Here is a 19,133-nt window from a genome sequence, read left to right as displayed (position 1 = left end):
AAAAAAAAATTGTTACAGGCATCCTTCGCCTCAGTGCTTATCAGTGGCTCGTGTGACTGCCCTCTTGGCAATGGCAGCAGAAGAGCCACTTAAGGGACTGGAATGCCAGTCAGATGGACGGTTCTCTTGCCGACCGGGCCAAGGATCGAATCAGCAATGCTGTTACTGGACCCCTAACAGTTGGACCATGCCTATTCCGTACTCACGCGGGTCTCGCCGATTTTTTGCGTTTCGGTTCACAGCTCTTCAGCTTATCGCACGCAGTTTTTTTATCTCTACCCGTGCGGGTTTCTCGAGGGACGCGAGATTAATTCTCTTGGCGCCGCGGAAATTTTACCGGTTCTTCTCTTGTCGACGGCAAGCCCGGAACGTGCCGTTAGACTTTTTATTGCCATGGAATTCAACGGTGTCTACTGGACGGAACGAATACATTGTGCAGAGAACATTCCTTCGATACACTCTCCCTTGCATCTGGAATCTCCCCCAGCGACTACCCCGACTTTTCCTCGAATACTGCTGGGCTCGGTGCAAACTTGCTCTTCCGCCGCAACGTGGGGCCCCAGATGATAAATCCCAATGGAATCGGGATCATGATAGCCGCCAGACAGCCCAACAGTGTCCCAGCCCACTGAACCCCCAGGTTGGTAAACATCTGCCGTGCAAAGAGCGGAAAACACGCCCCGACGGCGGACCGGAGGATGGTGTTGGCGGCGAAGACCGACGCGGCACTGTCCTATCAGCCTTGCTTCCAGGGCGTTATCGCGGTTAGATAAAGAGGGGGTGCCTACAATTGCAGATACGAGTCGATTAGATAGTTGAAGCACTGCAGGAAGATGCAATAGATACCAAATCCCACGAGAACCCCAGATGCCGTGGGGGCCATCCAGTGGATGTTCTTCGTCCAGCCGGTCCAGCCGAACCTACAACTGTCAAAACCATGAGAAAATCAACAGCAGAGTAGATGCGTACCAAAAGAGGCCTACTGTGAAGGCGATTCCGCCCACAATCACGGGAGGTAATCGCCATTCCGGCACGGGGATGTCGTTATTGGCTACTAATTTCTTCGTATATGCCGGCTGACTGAGGAGGGTGTATGCGCCCCCCGCAAACTCGCCAATGATTAACGCGATGAACGGCAGGCTTCCGACTCCCAAGTTCATCCCATGGATCTTCTGGAAAACGATGGGATATGCCCCTAGCAACGCATACATCAATCCGTAGATAAACGACATGTACAACGTCACCAAGAACACAATAGGATCGGTGAACAACATGCGGAACGGCCGGCTGAAGTTCACGGTGATCAACTGGTTGAAATCAACCTCGACCTCATCTTGTTTCGCATGAATACCCCAGTTGTGAGTTTGGCGTCGCAGTATAGACGCTTTTCCCACCAACACCATGGGCGCATAGGTTTCTCGAAAGAAGCAGAGCAACAGTGCCGATCCGAAGAAACCCATAATGGCCGCGAGGTACATGGTCCATCGCCAGTGGAGATAACTCATGGTGATAAACCCCCCCGTGAATGGGGATGCGAATGGCCCAACGAACACCGCCATGGCGAACATGGCGATGGCCACGCCGCGATGCCGATTATTGTACATATCGGCGAATACTGCTGGGACCAGGGCCAGCGGACTAGCGGCGAAGAACCCAGCGAAGAACCGGGTCAACATGATGGTCTGAACATCTTTCGCGGTCGCGGTCCCAATGGTGAAGATACTCGCCCCAAAGGCACCCGCAGTAAGGGGCCATCGTCGGCCGCTCAGCTCCGAGGCTGGGGCCCAAAAGGTAGGACCGGACGCGAAGCCTAAAACATACAGGGTCACGCCTAATATCATGACTTCCGTACTCACGTGGAACTCCTCACTGGTCGCGGCGAGTGTAGAAGAGAAGATCGCACTTGCGAACGAGGACACGAAAGTGACATACGCGAGGATGCACGACAAATAAATCCTGTCCAGTCAGTTCCGAAGATTGCCTCGAGCAAGTGCTCGTCGCATTTGCCTACTTGGTGCTCATCCGCCAGTTATGCGGATCCATGGGGTCATCTCCTGTGAATTCTACGACATATTTCTCGGGGTCAGGCAGCAGGGGAGGATAATCTCTTCCGCCGCCAAATGGTAGCCATTGATCTCTGGGGGCTGGGCCAGCTGTCGATCCGACGGTCGACTGGTGCGTCAGACGAATCGACTCGATGCGTGAGAGCTCGACATTGGTGGAGCGTCGGCTCAGCGTTGGTCTCACGGATGCGAGCCCCGGGCTATGCTCTGGATGGGCGGTGGGAATCTCCGACAGATCACTACTTGAACTGCTGAAGAAAGACATCTTTGAGTCGATCGGCTCTAATTTACAGGACTCTGTGGTGTACAAGTTCTTTTGTGCACAAGGGCAGCCGTGAGAGTAATGACGTTCGTCAATCGATATTGATCCATGGGTTCGATAACCTTCCGAGTTAAACACCATCGTCGCCAACCACGCAGCTCCAGATGGGACGATGCCATCAATATTACTCCGTTCCTGAAGTTACTGCAGAGAATATACGACTCATGACAATCGCCAATATCTGTCCAAGATTGAGAACCCCTTCGCTGCCGCTGTATAGCAATATCGCCCTGCCAATCGCAAAAGAACATTACTAAACATCTCCAGCATCTACGGGAGACCCCGCATCATGCATGGTGGGGTCAACTTGATGTCCTCCGTAACCTGCGAGGAATGACGGGCTACAATCATCGACTGTTGGCTATTCACTACAATTAAGCGCTATCAACTATACTTTGTGGACTGTGAACACGAATCGCAGGATCGTGAGATGGTTGGTGTCAGGTGAACCCCAGGTTGCAACCATGATTCGAAGCGTCGTCTGCCCTAATTTATATCAAATAAGCACTAGATGTTTTAGCCCCCCAACCAACAACAGAATTCCAAATTCTTTAACAAGGCCAAAGAAAGCATAAATAGTACCATGGTTTCGTTTAAGATAAACAATACATCACCATCTATCCTCGTATTCAACCAATCTTCAAATATCTCATTCCATCATTAACAACCATGGCTCAAGTCGATGGCACGTGCGACCCGGCGTTTTCAGCCCTGCGCGATATTTTGCAGCAGAACATTTCTTCTGACAAGGAGCTTGGCGCCTCCATCTGCGTTAGCGTCAAGGGGAAGACTGTCGTGGATATATGGGGCGGCTACGCAGACATAGCACGTTCAAAGCCATGGAGCGAGAATACGATTGTTTCGGTCTGGTCCATGACCAAGACGGTCATGAATCTGGCGATGCTGCTTCTGATCGATCGCGGCATGGTGGATCCGGATGCCCCAGTTATTAACTACTGGCCCGAGTTCGGTGTCAACGGCAAAGAGGGCGTATTGGTTCGACACTTTATGAGCCACACTGCTGGCCTGCCATCCTTCGATCCCCCGATCGACGAGGCCACCCTGTTTAACGTGCCTCAGGCGACTGAAAACCTGGTTCAACAGAAACCCTGGTGGACACCGGGCACGGCACACGGGTATCACATTACCTCCCAGGGACATCTCATTGGGGAGTTAGTCCATCGCGTTACGGGGAAAACGCTGGGCGACTTTATTCACGATGAGCTTGCTGTTCCCCGTAATGCCGACTTCCACCTCCCAGTGGCGGAAGAAGAATGGGATCGTATCGCAGAAATGGTTCCTGGAACGAAGGCCATGGACTTCTCCATGCTAGATCCGAACAGTATCACGTATCGCGCTATGACTGGTAATCCTGCTAATCAAAACGCTCCCAAAGAGCCTGCCTTCCGTCGCAGTGGTATTGGGTCCATGGCTGGCTTTACCAACGCACGCGGGGCCAACGACATTCTATCCATCATCACGCAGAATGGCACCGTGGACGGGAAACGCTTCTTGAGCCCTGAGACGATCGCAAAGATCTTCGAGGTGCAGGCCAGTGGCCAGGACCTGGTTATTGGATTAAATATTGAATGGGGACTTGGTTTCGGCATCGGCGCGCAAGGTGCCATGGACTGGCTGCCATCTGGAAAAGTGGCCTTCTGGGGAGGATGGGGAGGGTCGTTTGCGCTTATGGATCTCGATCGTCAAATGACTTTCACTTATGCGATGAATAAGATGGGCATGAGTATTCTTGGAAATGAGCGAACGGGTGATTATGTACGGGCTGCTTATGCGGCGTTGGACGGGTATAACGCGTGATAGTTGACTATATTGCCATCGATGTAGCGTTCTTGGGTAGGTCTAATTACATCTTGGAATATCTCAGGCTACCGGTGGGGTGAGCTGGTCTACTCGATGTCGGACTTTGTAGGCTGCGGAGTACTCTACTATTGTGTTCGGCACAATGAGATGTACCGTTCATCCTGCTATTTTATGATTACTATAACCCTGAATGTATGTACACTGTGCTGGTTCGGGGTCATATGTAAGTCCCGAAACCTCGGTATCAACCCCAGAAGCACTCCACATGTACGGATGCGAGCCCTACTCCAATGATCGACGGTTAGTCCTCCGCATCCTTCGCAACAGCTACCCGACTAGGAAATAGATCGCCTACCCATCTCGCATTCACATTCTCGATCATTGTGTAGATTAAACATCCATCGTAGGCATAAATACCCCAGGAATCTGCCCGTTGAAGATCCCCGTTTCAATTCCTTCCAATTCTTTCACGCACGATCCATCGCCAACCGGAGAGCGCAAACATGGCCGTCGCGAAAGTCCTCCTCCCCTCACTAAGCCTCTTTGCCTTGTACGCGATCTTCTACTATGCAGACATAAACGGCCTCCGCGCACTAGGCGAGCAATATGTCACATCCAAAACCCTCCCAGGAACCAATGAGCCCCTCCGCACAATATACACCGGCATCGAGCCAATTGACCACCTCCTGACAACCCTAACGGCCTTCTTCTGGCCAACAACAGATGGCAGCAACCCAACGCTGTTCCTCCACTCAGTCGCCTTCTCTGGTACATTTGGCTCAGCCTGGGTGCTCATCACTCTTGAGGCATGGCGAAGGGGCAACGCATGGACAATCGCAGCATTGTAACTCCCCCCCCCCCCTCAACCTTCACTCAACCAAGTCCAAAGCTAACAGTTTCAAAACAAAAAAGCCCCATGATCTTCGGCCTAGCAGCCCAAGTGCTCACCTTCGCCTTCGCAGCGCCGCTCTACTGCTTCTTCCACCTGGCCACCTCGCAAACAGCCAAGAACCCAACCCCGGACAGCCTCCGCATCCCGCGGTTCATCACCAACGCCCTGCCCCTCGTCTTCATCGTGGGCTACATGGTCCCCACGCAGCTCCTGATCCTCCCAATCTCAGAGCACATCACCACCGACCTGAAGCAAATCTTCATCGCCATCTGGCAACCCTGGCCCGCCTACATCTCCATCCTCCTCACAGTCATCTACGCCGTCTTCGCCCCCTTCACATCCACACATAGAACCCCAGCCAGCGAGCGCAAGAGCCTCAGTTCCCTGCGATGGATATACGCCTTCGCATTCGCGAACGCAGCGCTCACGCACCTCGTCTCCTGGACTATCTCCCTGAGCTCGGTTTTCGTGCCTGGTATCTTTAGCGGGGAGTTTGTGGACGCCCTGCACCCCGGAAAGGTGTTCGAGGTGCCGATTCCGTGGGAGAAGCCTGTTCGCACTGTGGGGAGTGTCGGGGAGGGTGTGCATGCGTTTTTGAGATGGGATTATATTATCGGGTCGCTTGGGATGCTGATCTGGGCGGGCAGTTTGTATGCCGCTGCGCAGAGGGGTGTGTATGGGCGGGTTGGTTGCTTGGGGCTGTTTGTGAAAGCGGGCTTGCTGAGTGCGTTTGTGGGGCCTGTGGGCGCTGCTGTTGAGTTGATGTGGGAGAGGGAGGAGTTGGTGCTTGCCAGGAGGGGGGCGACGGAGAGCCGGAAGAAGGATTCTTAGGTATGGGTGGTAGTATTTATTATTCTTGGATTAAGTATGGTACTGTGGAAGGAAGATACTGGCGTTTATTCTATGTGCGTACTTTGTACATACTTATAGTTTTGTTGATAGGTTCAGGTCGAACTGAACAGGAACTGAAACCACTTTGTCCCGGATATAATCCGCGAATCCCTTCCCATAGCCGTCTAGCCGGCTGGAGCTACTGACTCCGCGGCCCAGAATACCGTAGATGACAAAATGCACCGCGTGGATCTGTGGGAACTCCACCCTCTCGATCGAGAACGAGTCATCCCAATCATCGCCGAGGAGGTCCCGCATCCGCGAGATGGTCATGGACGACCGGAGCCACTCCCAATGAGCCGGGTTGGAGACGAAGATGCCAAAGTTGAGGTTTGCGCCTTTGTCGCCGGACCGAGCCAGTGCGATGTCGCCGAGACGAATGTCCTTCGTAGGACCGTTGTATATGGTTGGTGTTACTGGATCGTAGCTCTCACGTGGCTTCAGGAGTTCGTATTGGCTTGGGCGTGGGATGTCGAAAGATGCGGTTTTGGATTGGCCGTCGAGAATATTGATCTTTTCGTTGATGTCGGACTGGTTGATTATGGCAGGATAGTATGCAAGGAATGGGCGTGGGACGGCGGTGCGCGCGTCAGGGGATGCGTGGAAACCTGACTGTTTATTAGTGGCGTTGCTTCTGTATTTGATGGGATATGAGATATATACCGGAGAAGTGTTTCAGTGAGATATGGCGCATTGCCTTTGCGACGGTTGTTACCGCTTGTGCTGTGCGGGCTGCGATGAAGATGCGCATATATGTGGTGCTCTTTAGCTGAGAGGAGGGATTTGGGTCGGGAACTCCGACTCTAGGACTGAGTTAGGCATTTGTTCTCGCTGAGGTATGTTTGATCGGGGATTGTGGCTTGAAGTGTGCTTACCTCTGGAATTCGAGTGTTTCCAGGTCATTTGCGGCACTTTCAGGGAGGAAATGACGGAGTTGCTTCTCGAGGAGGTCCCACTTCCGAGCAGTAGCATATCCGGTTGCATTATAAAGTAGTTGGGCCTCATAACCTCCAGGGTAGAAAACTGCGAGCTTGGTAGTGGGAGGAGGTGGTGACCCTCTGATACCAGATACACGGACTCTGTCTATCGTTAGAGCTTGTGTAAAACGGGGTGTTGTTAACCAATACCTGTCCTTGCCAGCATCCTCAACAATAACATCACCAATATGAGCACTAACATCACTATTTAGGTAGACGTTACCCTGCAACTCATACAGGAATTGGCATTTCACTGTGTCAGTGTTCACCACACCTTGGGTTCCCGGGTGTTTGGTGATGACGCAGGTACCGTCTCTCTCGATCTCGGCAATAGGAAATCCAGGAGCAATGAGATCTTCGACCGGATATTTATCAAAGCCAGCAAAGTTTGCCCCAGTGACGTATGCCGAACATTCAATTAGATGGCCTGCAATGAGTGCTCCAGCAAGTCTATCGTAGTCCGTTTCGCTCCAGTCGTACCAGAACCAGGCCGCTGCTATCACGGGACTGGCGTCAGCAACACGGCCGCAAATGATAATCTGTGCGCCTCGCCTCAGGCCTTCGACGATACCACGGGCCCCAAGGTATGCATGGGCCGATGTCATGGGAATCGGGCTTCCATCAGTTGTATTCATAAACGCATATGTCAACCTCGATGGGACAATGGAGGAGTTTCCAGAATCCAAATGCTGCAGTTCCTCTTTATTGGTTGGCATATTAGGCCCGACTTGAGGGTATAGGTCATCCCCTGATACATAAGCCACACATATGTCAAGGTTTTTCTCAGCTGTCTGCAGCAATCAATTTAGTTGGGCCCCGTGCTTGATGATCGCAGTGACCACTTACTAGAGCTTCGACTTTCAACGCAAGTGCTCTAGGATCTAAAGCACCCCCGTTGATTACAACACGGATACCCTTTTCCGCAATCACGTCGATTGTTTGCTGTAGTCCCTGCCAAGCCGTTTCCTCGTAGCCCGGATGTTTGCCTGCACGCCAAGCCTCGGCATTGTTGGCTAAGTTGACTTCTGTTCGCACATTAGTCTGTGACAGGGCTCTCTGATGGATAGTGAGAGGCGTACCCGCAAGGTAGTCACCAGTGATGAAGTCGACGTCGCCCAATGTCGCCTGGCGGTACATCTCATATGCTGGATCGCCTAGTTATTCAAGCAGTCAGCGTCTAGAAGCTTAACTAAGAGTCGATGAACAGACCATGGTAGCCAGAGCAGTTGGCCACTTTCACAGGTCTACTTTCAGGATCACGCAGCATCTTTCAGTGAATGTAGCTATCCGTGCGATATGAACAATATGACTTGGTCTTCTAGCTGTTGTGAGTAATGGATCGTCCAGCTGTGGGCTTGCTCGGGCATCGTGCTATATATTCCATCACTACTTGGGCGACTTCCCAGGACTCCCCCGGATTTAAGCGGCTCATTCGACTAATGGAAGCTTATTATGAAGCATTTCCCCGCATTGATTATCCACCGCTGATCATGCTCTATGCTTGGTTGGTTGAAGTTATGATTCTCGGCAAATCTGCGCCACGGGCCACGGGGTTCTTGCACCGGCGCCGCGGAGGCGCGGAGTTCCACATCTATAGCGTCAAACTGATCGTCACAAATATTTTGCTTCGGAGGGTCCAGGAAGCTTCCTTGACTAATAGAATGGATGTTACAGACAAAGAGCGCACGGTTACTCGGCTTACTGTGACAGATGTTCCGGCAGGCTTCGTCACCACGTCCAGTGTCATACCCAATGCAAGAATTATTCCGTGGACCAATAGTGGAGCCCCCTCGGCACCGAGGGTGTTGTTTCCGAAGGTTATCTAGGCAATTTAGTGTGCTAGTTGATGATATAAAGTGAGAAACGCGTGTCCTTGGAAGGTAGCCACCTGTGACTATTATCCATTGTACAGTTTACTTGTTGCGTGCATCCCAACCACATATCCACTATGGCCTTTTCTCACGAGACCACCCCAGGAACAGATGTATACGGCCCTGGGACCTTCATCGATAAGAATGTTCTCCCCGTCCCCGAGGACACTCGCCGAGTATTCGAGTTTATAGCCTCGAAGACGCCTGGATTTACCCAAAACAAAGAAGTATGGGATACCGTCCATTTCGAGGGACAGCCGGACCCCATGATCCCTGGTCCTATCAAAGCACCTATTGTTGCTGCTGCTCTGCATGCAATGTGTGGTGTGGTAGGGAACGAATTATTGGAACTTCGCGATAGTACACCAGTGGCCGAGAGCAGTGTTACCGTCAACACTGACCAGGCAGGAATATGGCTTGGTTCGGTGGCGACCACGCATATCAATGGATCTGACATCTCGGCTATAGCGCGGTCGGGAAAGTTGAACACCCTCTTTGACCGTGACTTTCAACAAGGCTTCGGCGAAGGTCTCGCAAGCAGGACAACGGCGATCTACCAAACCAAGGACCCGAACGTATGGTATCAACTTCATGGCTCTCTCAATGCTAACCGAGTTCTGGAAACAATGGGAATCGACACAAACGTCGCCTTCAATACACCGAACGAGTATTACGACTACATCCAAAAACATGTCCGTCAGTGGAGTCCGGATGAGCTTGAGATGCACAACGTACGCCATGGCCTTTGTGGAAGCATATGCTATAAGCCGGAATCATGGCGAAACACGGAAATGGGAAAGAAGCTCGCCAGGCATCCATATGTGAACTATACACACGAAACGTATGCAGCTCCTACACCCCAGCAGCCCTTACCCAAGGTTCCTGGCGACCAGAGACCACTGGCTGGGATCAAGGTGCTGGAGATGGTACGCATTATCGCGGGCCCAACTATCGGTGTGACTCTTGCCTCCTTTGGTGCGGACGTCATCCGCGTCAACTGTAGTAAACTGCCTGATCTGAATGTAAGCTGCCTTATTCCCTTTACTGGATAAACCAGAATGCTTGCTTATATGATGAAAGCTCTTGCAACTTGTCCTGAATGCAGGAAAGCGTACCATCGACCTGGACATTACTAAGCCTGAGGACATGACCCGTCTTCGAGAGCTTATCGCAGATGTGGACGTGTTCATTCAGGGATTCCGGTATGGGTCCTTGGGCAGAAAGGGTCTTGGACTCCGGGATATGCTAGAATTGGCTGCGAACAGAGGAAAGGGTATTGTCTATGTGGATGAGAACTGCTATGGTCCGGACGGCCCCTTTGCTGAGCGCCCAGGCTGGCAGCAAATCGGCGATGCTGCCTCCGGTTCTTCCTATGTTATGGGTAGGTCGTTGGGATATGCGGACGAGAAATGCGTTTTACCTCCACTGCCAGTGTCAGACATGACTACGGGCGTAGTGGGTGCTCTTGCAGCCATGATGGCTATTCGTGACCGGGCAGTCAAAGGAGGCTCTTATCACGTTGTTAGTTCTTTGGTTGCCGCAGACAACATAGCACTGGAAGAGGAAGTCGGACTGTACCCCCTAGACGTGGTTCACAACACGGCCAAGAAGTTTGGGTTTGTGCCCTCAACTCCCGACCAGTTTGTTACTGAAATTCTGTTGCAAGTCATCGCTGGTTGGAAAAAGGGCCGGCCTGGGTACCTGGATGAGGATTCACCATTGATGACCACATTTGATCAAGGGCCGTGGGGACGACAAACCTTGCTCAAGCCAATTGTCAGGCTTGGTGAAGACGCAGTAACTCCCCGGTGGACCAGTCCCCCTGTACCCAATTGCTACCATGACAGGAACATCAGCTGGCATTAGAGAGCGGCCCCGAAGTTGCAAGGAACGAAGACTATTGTTGTATTGAATTAGACCATTAGATTCATGTTATATTATTTACATCCCTACCAAGATATAGTTGGGGGACTGTCATCGTTTGTAGAAGGTAAATCGCTCATCCTTTATGCTCGCATTCCGAGAGTCGAGGGTCTGCGTAGGCGTGGATAGACCGTTTCCGAGAATCATGCTGAAGACACCTATAATAATCGTCCATTGTCTATTCCACCATCGGATGTGCTAGACACCATGTCATCCCAGTTCCAGAAAGGGGCAATAGGCCATTGAAAATTCATGGCCAAGTCAAAGGTTGGATCCACCGAGGGCATGTCATAGTTTTGTAAAATAGTACTACTTCCGGTCGGATCCGCATCCCCGGATGAAGGTGCAACTAAACCTGGACTAGCCAGTTCAGAAAATCCATTTACCGGATCGCCGGTTTTGTTTCTAGAAGACTGAGTGTTGCTGATATTCCCCATCGATCGCTGGGAGATGTTTTGCTCGGCTCGACTTATGGCCTGCTTGGCTGCACTTTTTAGATCGGTACACACCTCGAGGATGTGATCAACATATGTGCCTGGCTCTTCAGATGATAATTTAGAAAGCAAGTTTATGGTTTCCTGAGCCATGGCAAGATCAGCCACGGAATGTTGATGAGAGCTACTCCCCAGCAAGTTCGATAACAAGGTCATTGATGCAGCAGCAGGGAAGTAAATGACACCCCTTTCAAGGTTAGCACAAGACTGGAGTTACCATATATGAGTAGCTCAGATACACATACCATATGAAGCAGGACCCAAATACACTACCATGTTTTATCAGTTGAACTGCAGACCTCGCACATTCCAAAGACCTCACAAGCATATCATCTACTTCCTTACCCAAAGCTGCGAAATCTTCCAAGTCCTTTGCAGCTCGGGCCATTGATCGTCGAGCATGAATACAGAGTTGGTAAAGCTTGGCATAGCAGCAATGATAGGCGAGGTCTAATCTGAGGACATGCTGAAGATGATAATCAGATGTATTCGAGAACGCCATTTCTGGATCGTAATGCTTTTCAAAAGAGGTCCGCCATTCGAGAAGATCATGCTCACTAGTGTTTAAGTCTCGGATAAGATCTCGGGCGGTCTTCGTCTTGACGTTGGTGATATAAAGACGGTCGTACAGGCGTCGTTGGATCAACGAAAACTGTGCCAACAGGTGGAAGTAGTCAAGGTGGGCACCACAAACATTTACAATTCCTAGTCCGTCTTGAGGCTTGTTGGAAGGTAGTGGGGTGTCGAAATCGTTCACATCCTGCACCGGTGGCCGCCCGGTTCGATGAGAGATTTCCGCATCGAGGATGAATGCAATCCAAAATGTTCTCCGCCGCTCCTCAATCTGCGATGGAGATAGTCCCAATGTCTGATTGCGATGTAGCCCAATAGACTGTGAAAGTCGCATTGCCGCTGCCGCAAACATGAAGAGCGGCTGAGGATTTGGTGTATTTTGGAAGAGAAGTGCGAGTCCCAACATTGCTTGAACAGCAAGTAAGTCCGCAGCACGCATGAAAAATTCTACAATCACGTTTAGAGCATTCCTGATGTGTCCCATTGACTTCTGCCATTCTTCACTTCCATCAGGTAACCTTTGTGCCCTTTCCCTGTAGGCAGATGCAAGCACAACATTCAGGGATGCCCACCACGAGGGACTTTCATCGGGACTCCAACCAAACTGTTTATCCACTAATCTCGTAAACGTAGATTCATCGAACAGCGGGATTGCTCTATTGAAGCTACCAAAGTACTCGCTTACAAGCTGTAGTGTGATTGGTCTGGGAGGCAATTGCTGGAAAGCGCGCTGCCCAGGATCGCCCTGCAGAATGCGAGGATACCAACTGGACAATTGCCACCTAGGGGCTGTTTTTTGACTAGTGGCCATCCACGCTCCAGATCGTTTTTCGCCTTCTAGCCCATTTAGGGTTTGGGGTGAAGTCATTGAGAACCCAGAAGATGCTCCTTAGATGAAGTCAACCCAAATTCACGTTGACGCATGGGGTTATGCTTACCGAAAAATCGCATCTTTGTTCCCTCGGCGTTGATGACGTAGGGAGCCTGGATAGCTTCACTGTCCGTACTTGGCTGAGCATTATCTTCCCCTAGCGGGGACCTAGAAGGCGATGTGAGATAGGACTGACTCTCGATAGCGTTGGGTTCAAAATTAGCGCTGGTGCTGGTGCCAGCGGCTGCCGAAGGTTGGACAGGAGAGTTCCTCTTGTTTTCTGATAAGGATTCTTGCCTCAACGCATCTAGAGTTCGGTCTTGTAACCGCATTTCCATGTCCTGAACGCGTTTCTCTAGCTCCTCAACATATGCTCTGATAGGAATTGGATCAGAAGACATTGAGCTTAAAGTAGCTTTCGAACTCACCGGCTAGTTCGACTGGATTGCCTCAAAACATCCTGGAAAGCACAGGGCAGATTGAATGCTTTGCATGGTGAACAAGTGGGGCGCCTGCCATCACATTTTGTTTTTTTACGTCTGCAGGTAGTGCAAGCCTAGGTAGATGAATTCGACGATAAGCATTTTCTTTGATTCCTGAGTAATGCTAGGTCTAGATCTCTCATGGGTGAATCAAGGCTCACTTTTGCACGCCTTACAACTGTAGCACCAGGACTCCGTGACTGGTTCATTGTCTTTCATTCACGCGTATAAAAAAGTTGAATTGATCTGAACGTAAAATGATAGATTATTGAATATATGGGAACTGAAGCAAGATGAGAGCCTGCATGGAATAAATGGGGATGCCGTTGAGGCTTGGGCGATTGGACAGATTCAGCCGAGGCGTCCGCCCGTCTGCCTGAGGCCAGCCACAACTTAACGTGACTGTCAACCCCACATTGACAACTGGGCCGCGATTCACCGCTTACCGCCTCAGGCAACTGGGCATCAACCCATAAAGAACTAGTTCTCCATTGTTATTGAGTGGCTTCTCCCATCCACATCTCTCCCCGTCGTCAGATACCTCGTATTTCCTGCATTGGTCCAGTGTTGTATGGTTGTGGGCTGTAGTAATTCCCACCTTGAGTGCAGCCACGTATGGTTGCTTATCAGCTTTGTTCATTTCCTCCATCTTAGATCACAGAGAACAACATGCTTGGCGACGCCGAGATCCAGGCCCTCGATGATCATCTAGGTCATGTCTTGCGTGAAAACCAGCAGCACCATGAGAATATCCAGAGCCTCTTGCAATAATTTCATCTTTTGTTGGATAACTACAACCGACTGAAAAGCGACTATGAGGAGGAGAAAGAAGCTCGAGAGAAGTATAAGAAACTAGCTAGAGGACAAGTAGGTAATCCTTTGCATTAACAGACATAAGAAGTACTACATACACAGAGACAAGCTCTAATTGAAACTAGGAGCGTAATCCATTCGTGCTGGTATTGGTGGATGGTGATGGCTACCTTGTTAGCTATACCCTAGCCGCAATGGTGACTACTAGTACTAATGAAACCAGTTCAAGGAACACCTGATGAGGGAAGGGACAGAAGGAGGGACGAAAGCAGCTCAACTTCTGAATGATTCTATCAAAGAGCTTCTTAGTGACCAACTTGGAAGCCAAGCAGATCAATGCCGAATTATGGTTCGCATTTACAGCAACATTCTAGGACTTTCGAAAGCCTTGGCCCGCGCCGGTCTAGTTGGCAATGAGGCGCGGTCCCTCTCACCGTTTGCATCCAGCTTTACTCGTTCTCAGGATTTGTTCGATTATGTTGACGCCGGCGACAAGAAGGAAGGTGCCGACTATAAGATCAGAGGTAGGATCAAGCTTGACTACCCGTGCACCAGTACACTCACATTATTCAGAAATGTTTCGCTTGTTTGCGGACAATAACCAATGCAAGCACATTTTCTTCGCTGGCTGTCACGATGCTGGCTATCTATCCTTACTGACCCCTTACCGTGGCAAGGCTGATCGTATCACCCTAATCAAAGCCGCCTCCTTCCACCCTGAGTATGACAAGCTGGACCTACCAGTGAAGGAGATCTCTGCCGTATTCACATCTACCTCCACGTCGCCGCCTGTGGGTGGAAACAATGTGATTCCTGCTACTAGACCAATTTGCAGGCATTTCCAAAAGGTACCCTAGTAAAATGATCTAGCAAACGCCATCTAACTGAGTAAGTAGGGTATCTGCCGATTTGGCAAGGACTGCACAAAGCTCCACATAATGCCCAACCAACAGTTCCCGAAATCACTATATGATACTCCGACTCAACCGGTGAGTTTTACCATCAAACCCCGGGAACAAGGGTACTATGCCCGGTTTCTTCCCAGGGTGAACTCAAAATCCCAGGAATTTATCGCAATCAACAAGGATGGGGAGCGGATTGACACCTACTGTCCCATGCCATCTCAAGAAGAATGGGAGGTGTATTACCAACGTGCCAAACGGCACAAACTCTGCAACAAACACCACCTTGGAGGGGAATGTGGGAACCTGAGTTGCGAGTTTGACCACAGTCCAATTGAACCGGCGTGTCTCACTGTCTTGATGTATATCATGCGACAGCACATCTGCCTAAGGGGCGCCAGCTGTCGTTCGATTAAATGCTACCTTGGTCACCTTTGTCAGAAGGATACCTGCAAAGGTGCTAAACCTTGCAAATTTAATCGGCAGGGTCATACACTTAGCCTACAAGTTGCGCAGTGGGTTATGCCGATCGAACATGAAGAGGAATCACCAAGTAGTGAAGGGTTCTCAGAGACGAATTCGATGATGGACCCGAACAACACCTTCGCCTTTCTTATGAGAGACGTAATCTAAATGTAGGCCATAGTGCTACACCATGATCTATGGCCGCTATGTCATTCAGGTCATTCAACTATCTTGAACGTTACCTACGCTACAAGTCAATGTGTCACTTCCACTCTGGCTCGGTGGCGACCGATAACATTGCACGGAATCTATGATATCTGTCGAGGTCATGAAATATGCGGAGGTTATATATCGGTATGGTTTATAGTCTAGGACCTTTTGGAGATTTTCCTTTCTGGCTCAGTGATCTTTTCTATCACCGAAAGACTATACTGCAGAATGACATAGGGCAGTGCTTACTCTTCCAGACTACTGGGAGTAATCTGACTGACAATGGCAGTATTGATCTTAATGCACTTTCTCTGTTGGACAAGGTCAACAGACATTGGAAATGGACATACAGTTTACTGCTGGCTTTCTATCCACATGGTACCTCTGTGTTGCTAACATATATTGACCCCCTGCCACATGCACTAATCACATGCTTGATTAGTCACTTGGATGCTCATTCTAATGTCGGAGGGCAAGGCTGGTCGGGCTTGAAGACATTGCACTAGGAGTACAGCAAAAATAGGATGAACCCGCCGAAAGTAAATCTCGAGGAGCTTTCCAGCCTGCCTGTTATTAAAACTGGTAGTCTGTTTATTTATTTGTATTCCTATACTTGAGATGCCAGGCAGATAAAGTTCAGAGCTTCCGGTTCCTTTCGCCTTGGCAGGCGCAAAAATTGGCCATTGTTCGTATTTTGGAACCCTATCTCCTTATCTTGCTTGAATCCCCCGCATCGGAGACACCAAGAGATAAACTAAGCAGTAAAGATAGAGCTCATTGGCCCTTGCTTACAGTTTCCCTTCTCGGGCAAGATTGCTTCTGCCCCTCCTGCGGAATTCCTCCGTGCTAACGATGTGCATGGGAAGCCAATTGTTTGACAGCGTACTAAGGCGTAATGTCAAATGTACTCTTCCCGAAGGATAGGGCTATCTGCCGAGTCCTTGCTTGTCTCGGATCTGTCCGACATGCGTTACTGTCAGAGGCTGTCATATATCAGTGTCTTGTCTCCCCAGTAATTACTGTTATGTTAGTTGACATATGTTCTACAGATTCGTCGTAGAGGTGCTGTCCGTAGCAATCTAAAAAAAGCTGAGACGGCATATAGCACTTCCTTTGAGATGTCGCACCAAGCCCACGCGTCCGATCCATCCTGGCCACCTGGAACGGTTCAGCTTGAAGGTGAGCCTGACACTTATGAAATGTTATGATCTCTCATCCGTAGCTAATGCCACTTAGAGCTTCCACAAGATGGTCGAACGACTGATATCATTTTGCAGCCCGTGCCTAGCCATGATCCTAACGACCCCCTGGTAAGCCTCGCTGAGAGCCCAATCCTAACACGACACTAAACAAGGCCATGTAGAATTGGCCAACATGGCGTAAACATTTGAATTTCGGCTTAGTCTCCTACTATGTCATAATGGTTTTCGCAATGTAAGTGTCTTGCGAGCTATCCCTTGAAACACGACACGGAGCTGAGCAACCAGAATCGATGTGGCCACTGTCACCTGGGGCCCACTAAATGAGGAACTTGGTTTCAGCTTTGAACTCCTAAATGATAGCTACGCCGCAGGGTGCGGATCCCTTTGTATTGGCGGCGTTATTCTGATACCCTTCGCTCTCAAGTACGGTCGCCGACCTGTCTATGTGTTCAGCACTATCGCTCAATGTGTCTTCTGTGTTTGGCAAGCGAAAATGCACACTGTCGCTGATCTTATGTCGGCCAATATACTGAGCTCTTTGGTTGGGGCTCTCGCAGAAGTGCTCGTGCAAATGACGGTGGCTGATGTCTACTTTGTTCATCAACGCGGACTTATGAACAGTATTTATGTCTGGTTTATGACGGTCGGGGCTACGCTGTCCCCACTGGCAGGTGGGTATATTGTTACCTCGCAAGGCTGGCGCTGGGTCTGGTGGTGGATGGTTATTCTGATGGGTGCCGGTCTTGTTGCCTTTATCTTCCTTTACGAGGAAACGAAATTCTCTCTGACCCTTGAGGGTGTTCCACCCGTTGTTGCTCCCACTCAATTAAATTCATCTCCCGAAGGTGAGGACAAGAAGTCTCCGACCGACCCGGAAATCGAGGCCAACATAACACATAAAGAAAGAGAGATTCAAAGGTCTCATGCGACTCACTGGATCGATCATTCAATCCCAACGAAGCCATACTGGAAAAAGCTCGCCTTATGGTCAATATCCTCGGGGTCATTTGCCAGCATGGCCCGACACAGCATTGAGCCTTTTATTCTTCTCTTTACTGTTCCCGCCATTTTTTTCATGTCCGTCGTTTACGGGGCCATGACAGCCGCCGTCACTGTCTCGGTGACTACTCTCTCCTCGTACATGACCCAGCCACCTTACAATTTCAACGCCTCGCAAATAGGCCTCATGGGGCTTCCTCCCTTCATTGGTACCAGCATTGCAGTTCTGATATCCGGGCGACTCAGCGATTCGCTTGTGTTATATCTAGCGAAAAGAAACCGAGGCGTTTTCGAGCCCGAAATGAGACTCTGGATTGCAGTTGCGTTCATACCATTCGTGCCGGCCGGTCTCTTCATGTTCGGCATTGGACTCAACAACGGATCCCCTTGGCCGCTGGTGGCCGTTGGATTGGGCATCGCCATCTTCGGAACTATTCCGGCTAACAGCGTCGCCTTGACGTATCTGACAGATGCATATACAGATGTAAGTTTATAACACATGTGACCATTTACTATTGGGCGTGCTAACCAGATGCTGTTTAACAGGTAATCGCCGACTCTCTCGTCGGAGTCACCTTCATCCGCAACCTCATCTCGACGATCTTCGTCTTCGCTCTGACACCGTGGATCGCGAGTGTCGGGCTGACGGGCTTTTACATAACCTTCGGCCTTATCCTCACCGTAATCCTGTCGGGAAATCTGGTCTTCATCTACTTTGGAAAGAGATTCCGGGTGATGACGGCGAAGAGATATCGATACTATGCCGAACGCCAGATGGATCTCAGGAATTGATTGTTGATTCTAGCGTGAGCTATCACATTCGATCCACATTTGCTCTCGCTTCCGTATCATATACTCCACCGTAGTCAGCATATTGAATTATCACAAACATCAACATTCCAGACTTTACTCCTAGCCATAGAACCTTCGTATAAAGTATAGTTAGTTAATAACTTTCAGCCATCTAATCAACAAATTCGCCAGCCAAGACCAATCCTTCCTCATCTTGTTAATAGATACGCCCGGAACGACTCCACCAGACAGTTCCGGGGTTCCGCGGACCCCAGACAACCCTAAATTCTAATACAACCTCGGAGCAGGCAACAAGTAACATCATCTCCGCCAACAATCAAGGTTCATGCGAAACCCTCGGCGCAAGGATAGGGTTACATACGTCTTCGGCGATCTAGAATCCCGCGCGGAATCCACGCGCCTATAAAACGCCATCAGGAGCGTACAGCACTATCAACCCCAAACAATCGCAACTCATCCATACACACACAACTTGACAGGATAAAACGACCAGAACCCAAAATGGTCAAGATCGCACTCATCCAACTCCACCCGGAGGTAAGGTCCACA

At 50.2% G+C, this 19,133-nt stretch overlaps 8 protein-coding genes across 8 annotated transcripts; 5 read left to right on the top strand and 3 right to left on the bottom strand.

Moving 5' to 3' along the window:
* Positions 1–490: 490 nt before the first annotated feature.
* On the bottom strand, positions 491–2,328 carry ANOM_010320 (MFS transporter; the record flags this gene model as incomplete). The annotated part of the gene is made up of 4 exons (XM_015555576.1): positions 491–728; positions 789–920; positions 970–1,956; positions 2,012–2,328. 4 exons carry the CDS (start codon positions 2,326–2,328, stop codon positions 491–493), a joined length of 1,674 nt encoding a protein of 557 aa, XP_015401719.1.
* Positions 2,329–3,054: 726 nt separating this feature from the next.
* ANOM_010319 (serine hydrolase domain-containing protein) lies at positions 3,055–4,203 on the top strand (the record flags this gene model as incomplete). Its single annotated transcript, XM_015555575.1, has 1 exon — positions 3,055–4,203. The coding sequence occupies one exon, from the start codon at positions 3,055–3,057 to the stop codon at positions 4,201–4,203; it is 1,149 nt and encodes a 382-aa protein (XP_015401717.1).
* Positions 4,204–4,709: 506 nt separating this feature from the next.
* ANOM_010318 (uncharacterized protein) lies at positions 4,710–5,929 on the top strand (the record flags this gene model as incomplete). The annotated part of the gene is made up of 2 exons (XM_015555574.1): positions 4,710–5,050; positions 5,119–5,929. The coding sequence occupies 2 exons, from the start codon at positions 4,710–4,712 to the stop codon at positions 5,927–5,929; spliced, it is 1,152 nt and encodes a 383-aa protein (XP_015401718.1).
* Positions 5,930–6,022: 93 nt separating this feature from the next.
* Positions 6,023–8,233, bottom strand: ANOM_010317 (acyclic terpene utilization AtuA family protein; the record flags this gene model as incomplete). The annotated part of the gene is made up of 7 exons (XM_015555573.1): positions 6,023–6,597; positions 6,653–6,792; positions 6,865–7,068; positions 7,117–7,757; positions 7,813–7,991; positions 8,046–8,120; positions 8,176–8,233. 7 exons carry the CDS (start codon positions 8,231–8,233, stop codon positions 6,023–6,025), a joined length of 1,872 nt encoding a protein of 623 aa, XP_015401721.1.
* A 681-nt stretch (positions 8,234–8,914) lies between these two features.
* ANOM_010316 (uncharacterized protein) lies at positions 8,915–10,703 on the top strand (the record flags this gene model as incomplete). The annotated part of the gene is made up of 2 exons (XM_015555572.1): positions 8,915–9,859; positions 9,918–10,703. 2 exons carry the CDS (start codon positions 8,915–8,917, stop codon positions 10,701–10,703), a joined length of 1,731 nt encoding a protein of 576 aa, XP_015401720.1.
* A 215-nt stretch (positions 10,704–10,918) lies between these two features.
* ANOM_010315 (fungal specific transcription factor domain-containing protein) lies at positions 10,919–13,099 on the bottom strand (the record flags this gene model as incomplete). Its single annotated transcript, XM_015555571.1, has 3 exons — positions 10,919–11,441; positions 11,500–12,715; positions 12,766–13,099. The coding sequence occupies 3 exons, from the start codon at positions 13,097–13,099 to the stop codon at positions 10,919–10,921; spliced, it is 2,073 nt and encodes a 690-aa protein (XP_015401724.1).
* Positions 13,100–13,849: 750 nt separating this feature from the next.
* Positions 13,850–15,528, top strand: ANOM_010314 (zinc finger CCCH domain-containing protein; the record flags this gene model as incomplete). The annotated part of the gene is made up of 5 exons (XM_015555570.1): positions 13,850–13,897; positions 14,119–14,166; positions 14,217–14,517; positions 14,567–14,841; positions 14,890–15,528. The coding sequence occupies 5 exons, from the start codon at positions 13,850–13,852 to the stop codon at positions 15,526–15,528; spliced, it is 1,311 nt and encodes a 436-aa protein (XP_015401723.1).
* A 1,160-nt stretch (positions 15,529–16,688) lies between these two features.
* Positions 16,689–18,563, top strand: ANOM_010313 (uncharacterized protein; the record flags this gene model as incomplete). Its single annotated transcript, XM_015555569.1, has 5 exons — positions 16,689–16,749; positions 16,807–16,880; positions 16,934–17,004; positions 17,058–18,255; positions 18,318–18,563. 5 exons carry the CDS (start codon positions 16,689–16,691, stop codon positions 18,561–18,563), a joined length of 1,650 nt encoding a protein of 549 aa, XP_015401722.1.
* Positions 18,564–19,133: the final 570 nt, after the last annotated feature.

Source organism: Aspergillus nomiae (genome assembly GCF_001204775.2).
Source record: "Aspergillus nomiae NRRL 13137 chromosome Unknown contig00538, whole genome shotgun sequence".
Lineage (NCBI taxonomy): Eukaryota > Fungi > Ascomycota > Eurotiomycetes > Eurotiales > Aspergillaceae > Aspergillus > Aspergillus nomiae.
Note: the sequence above shows the minus strand (reverse complement) of the source record. Positions and strands in the feature narration are given on the sequence as shown.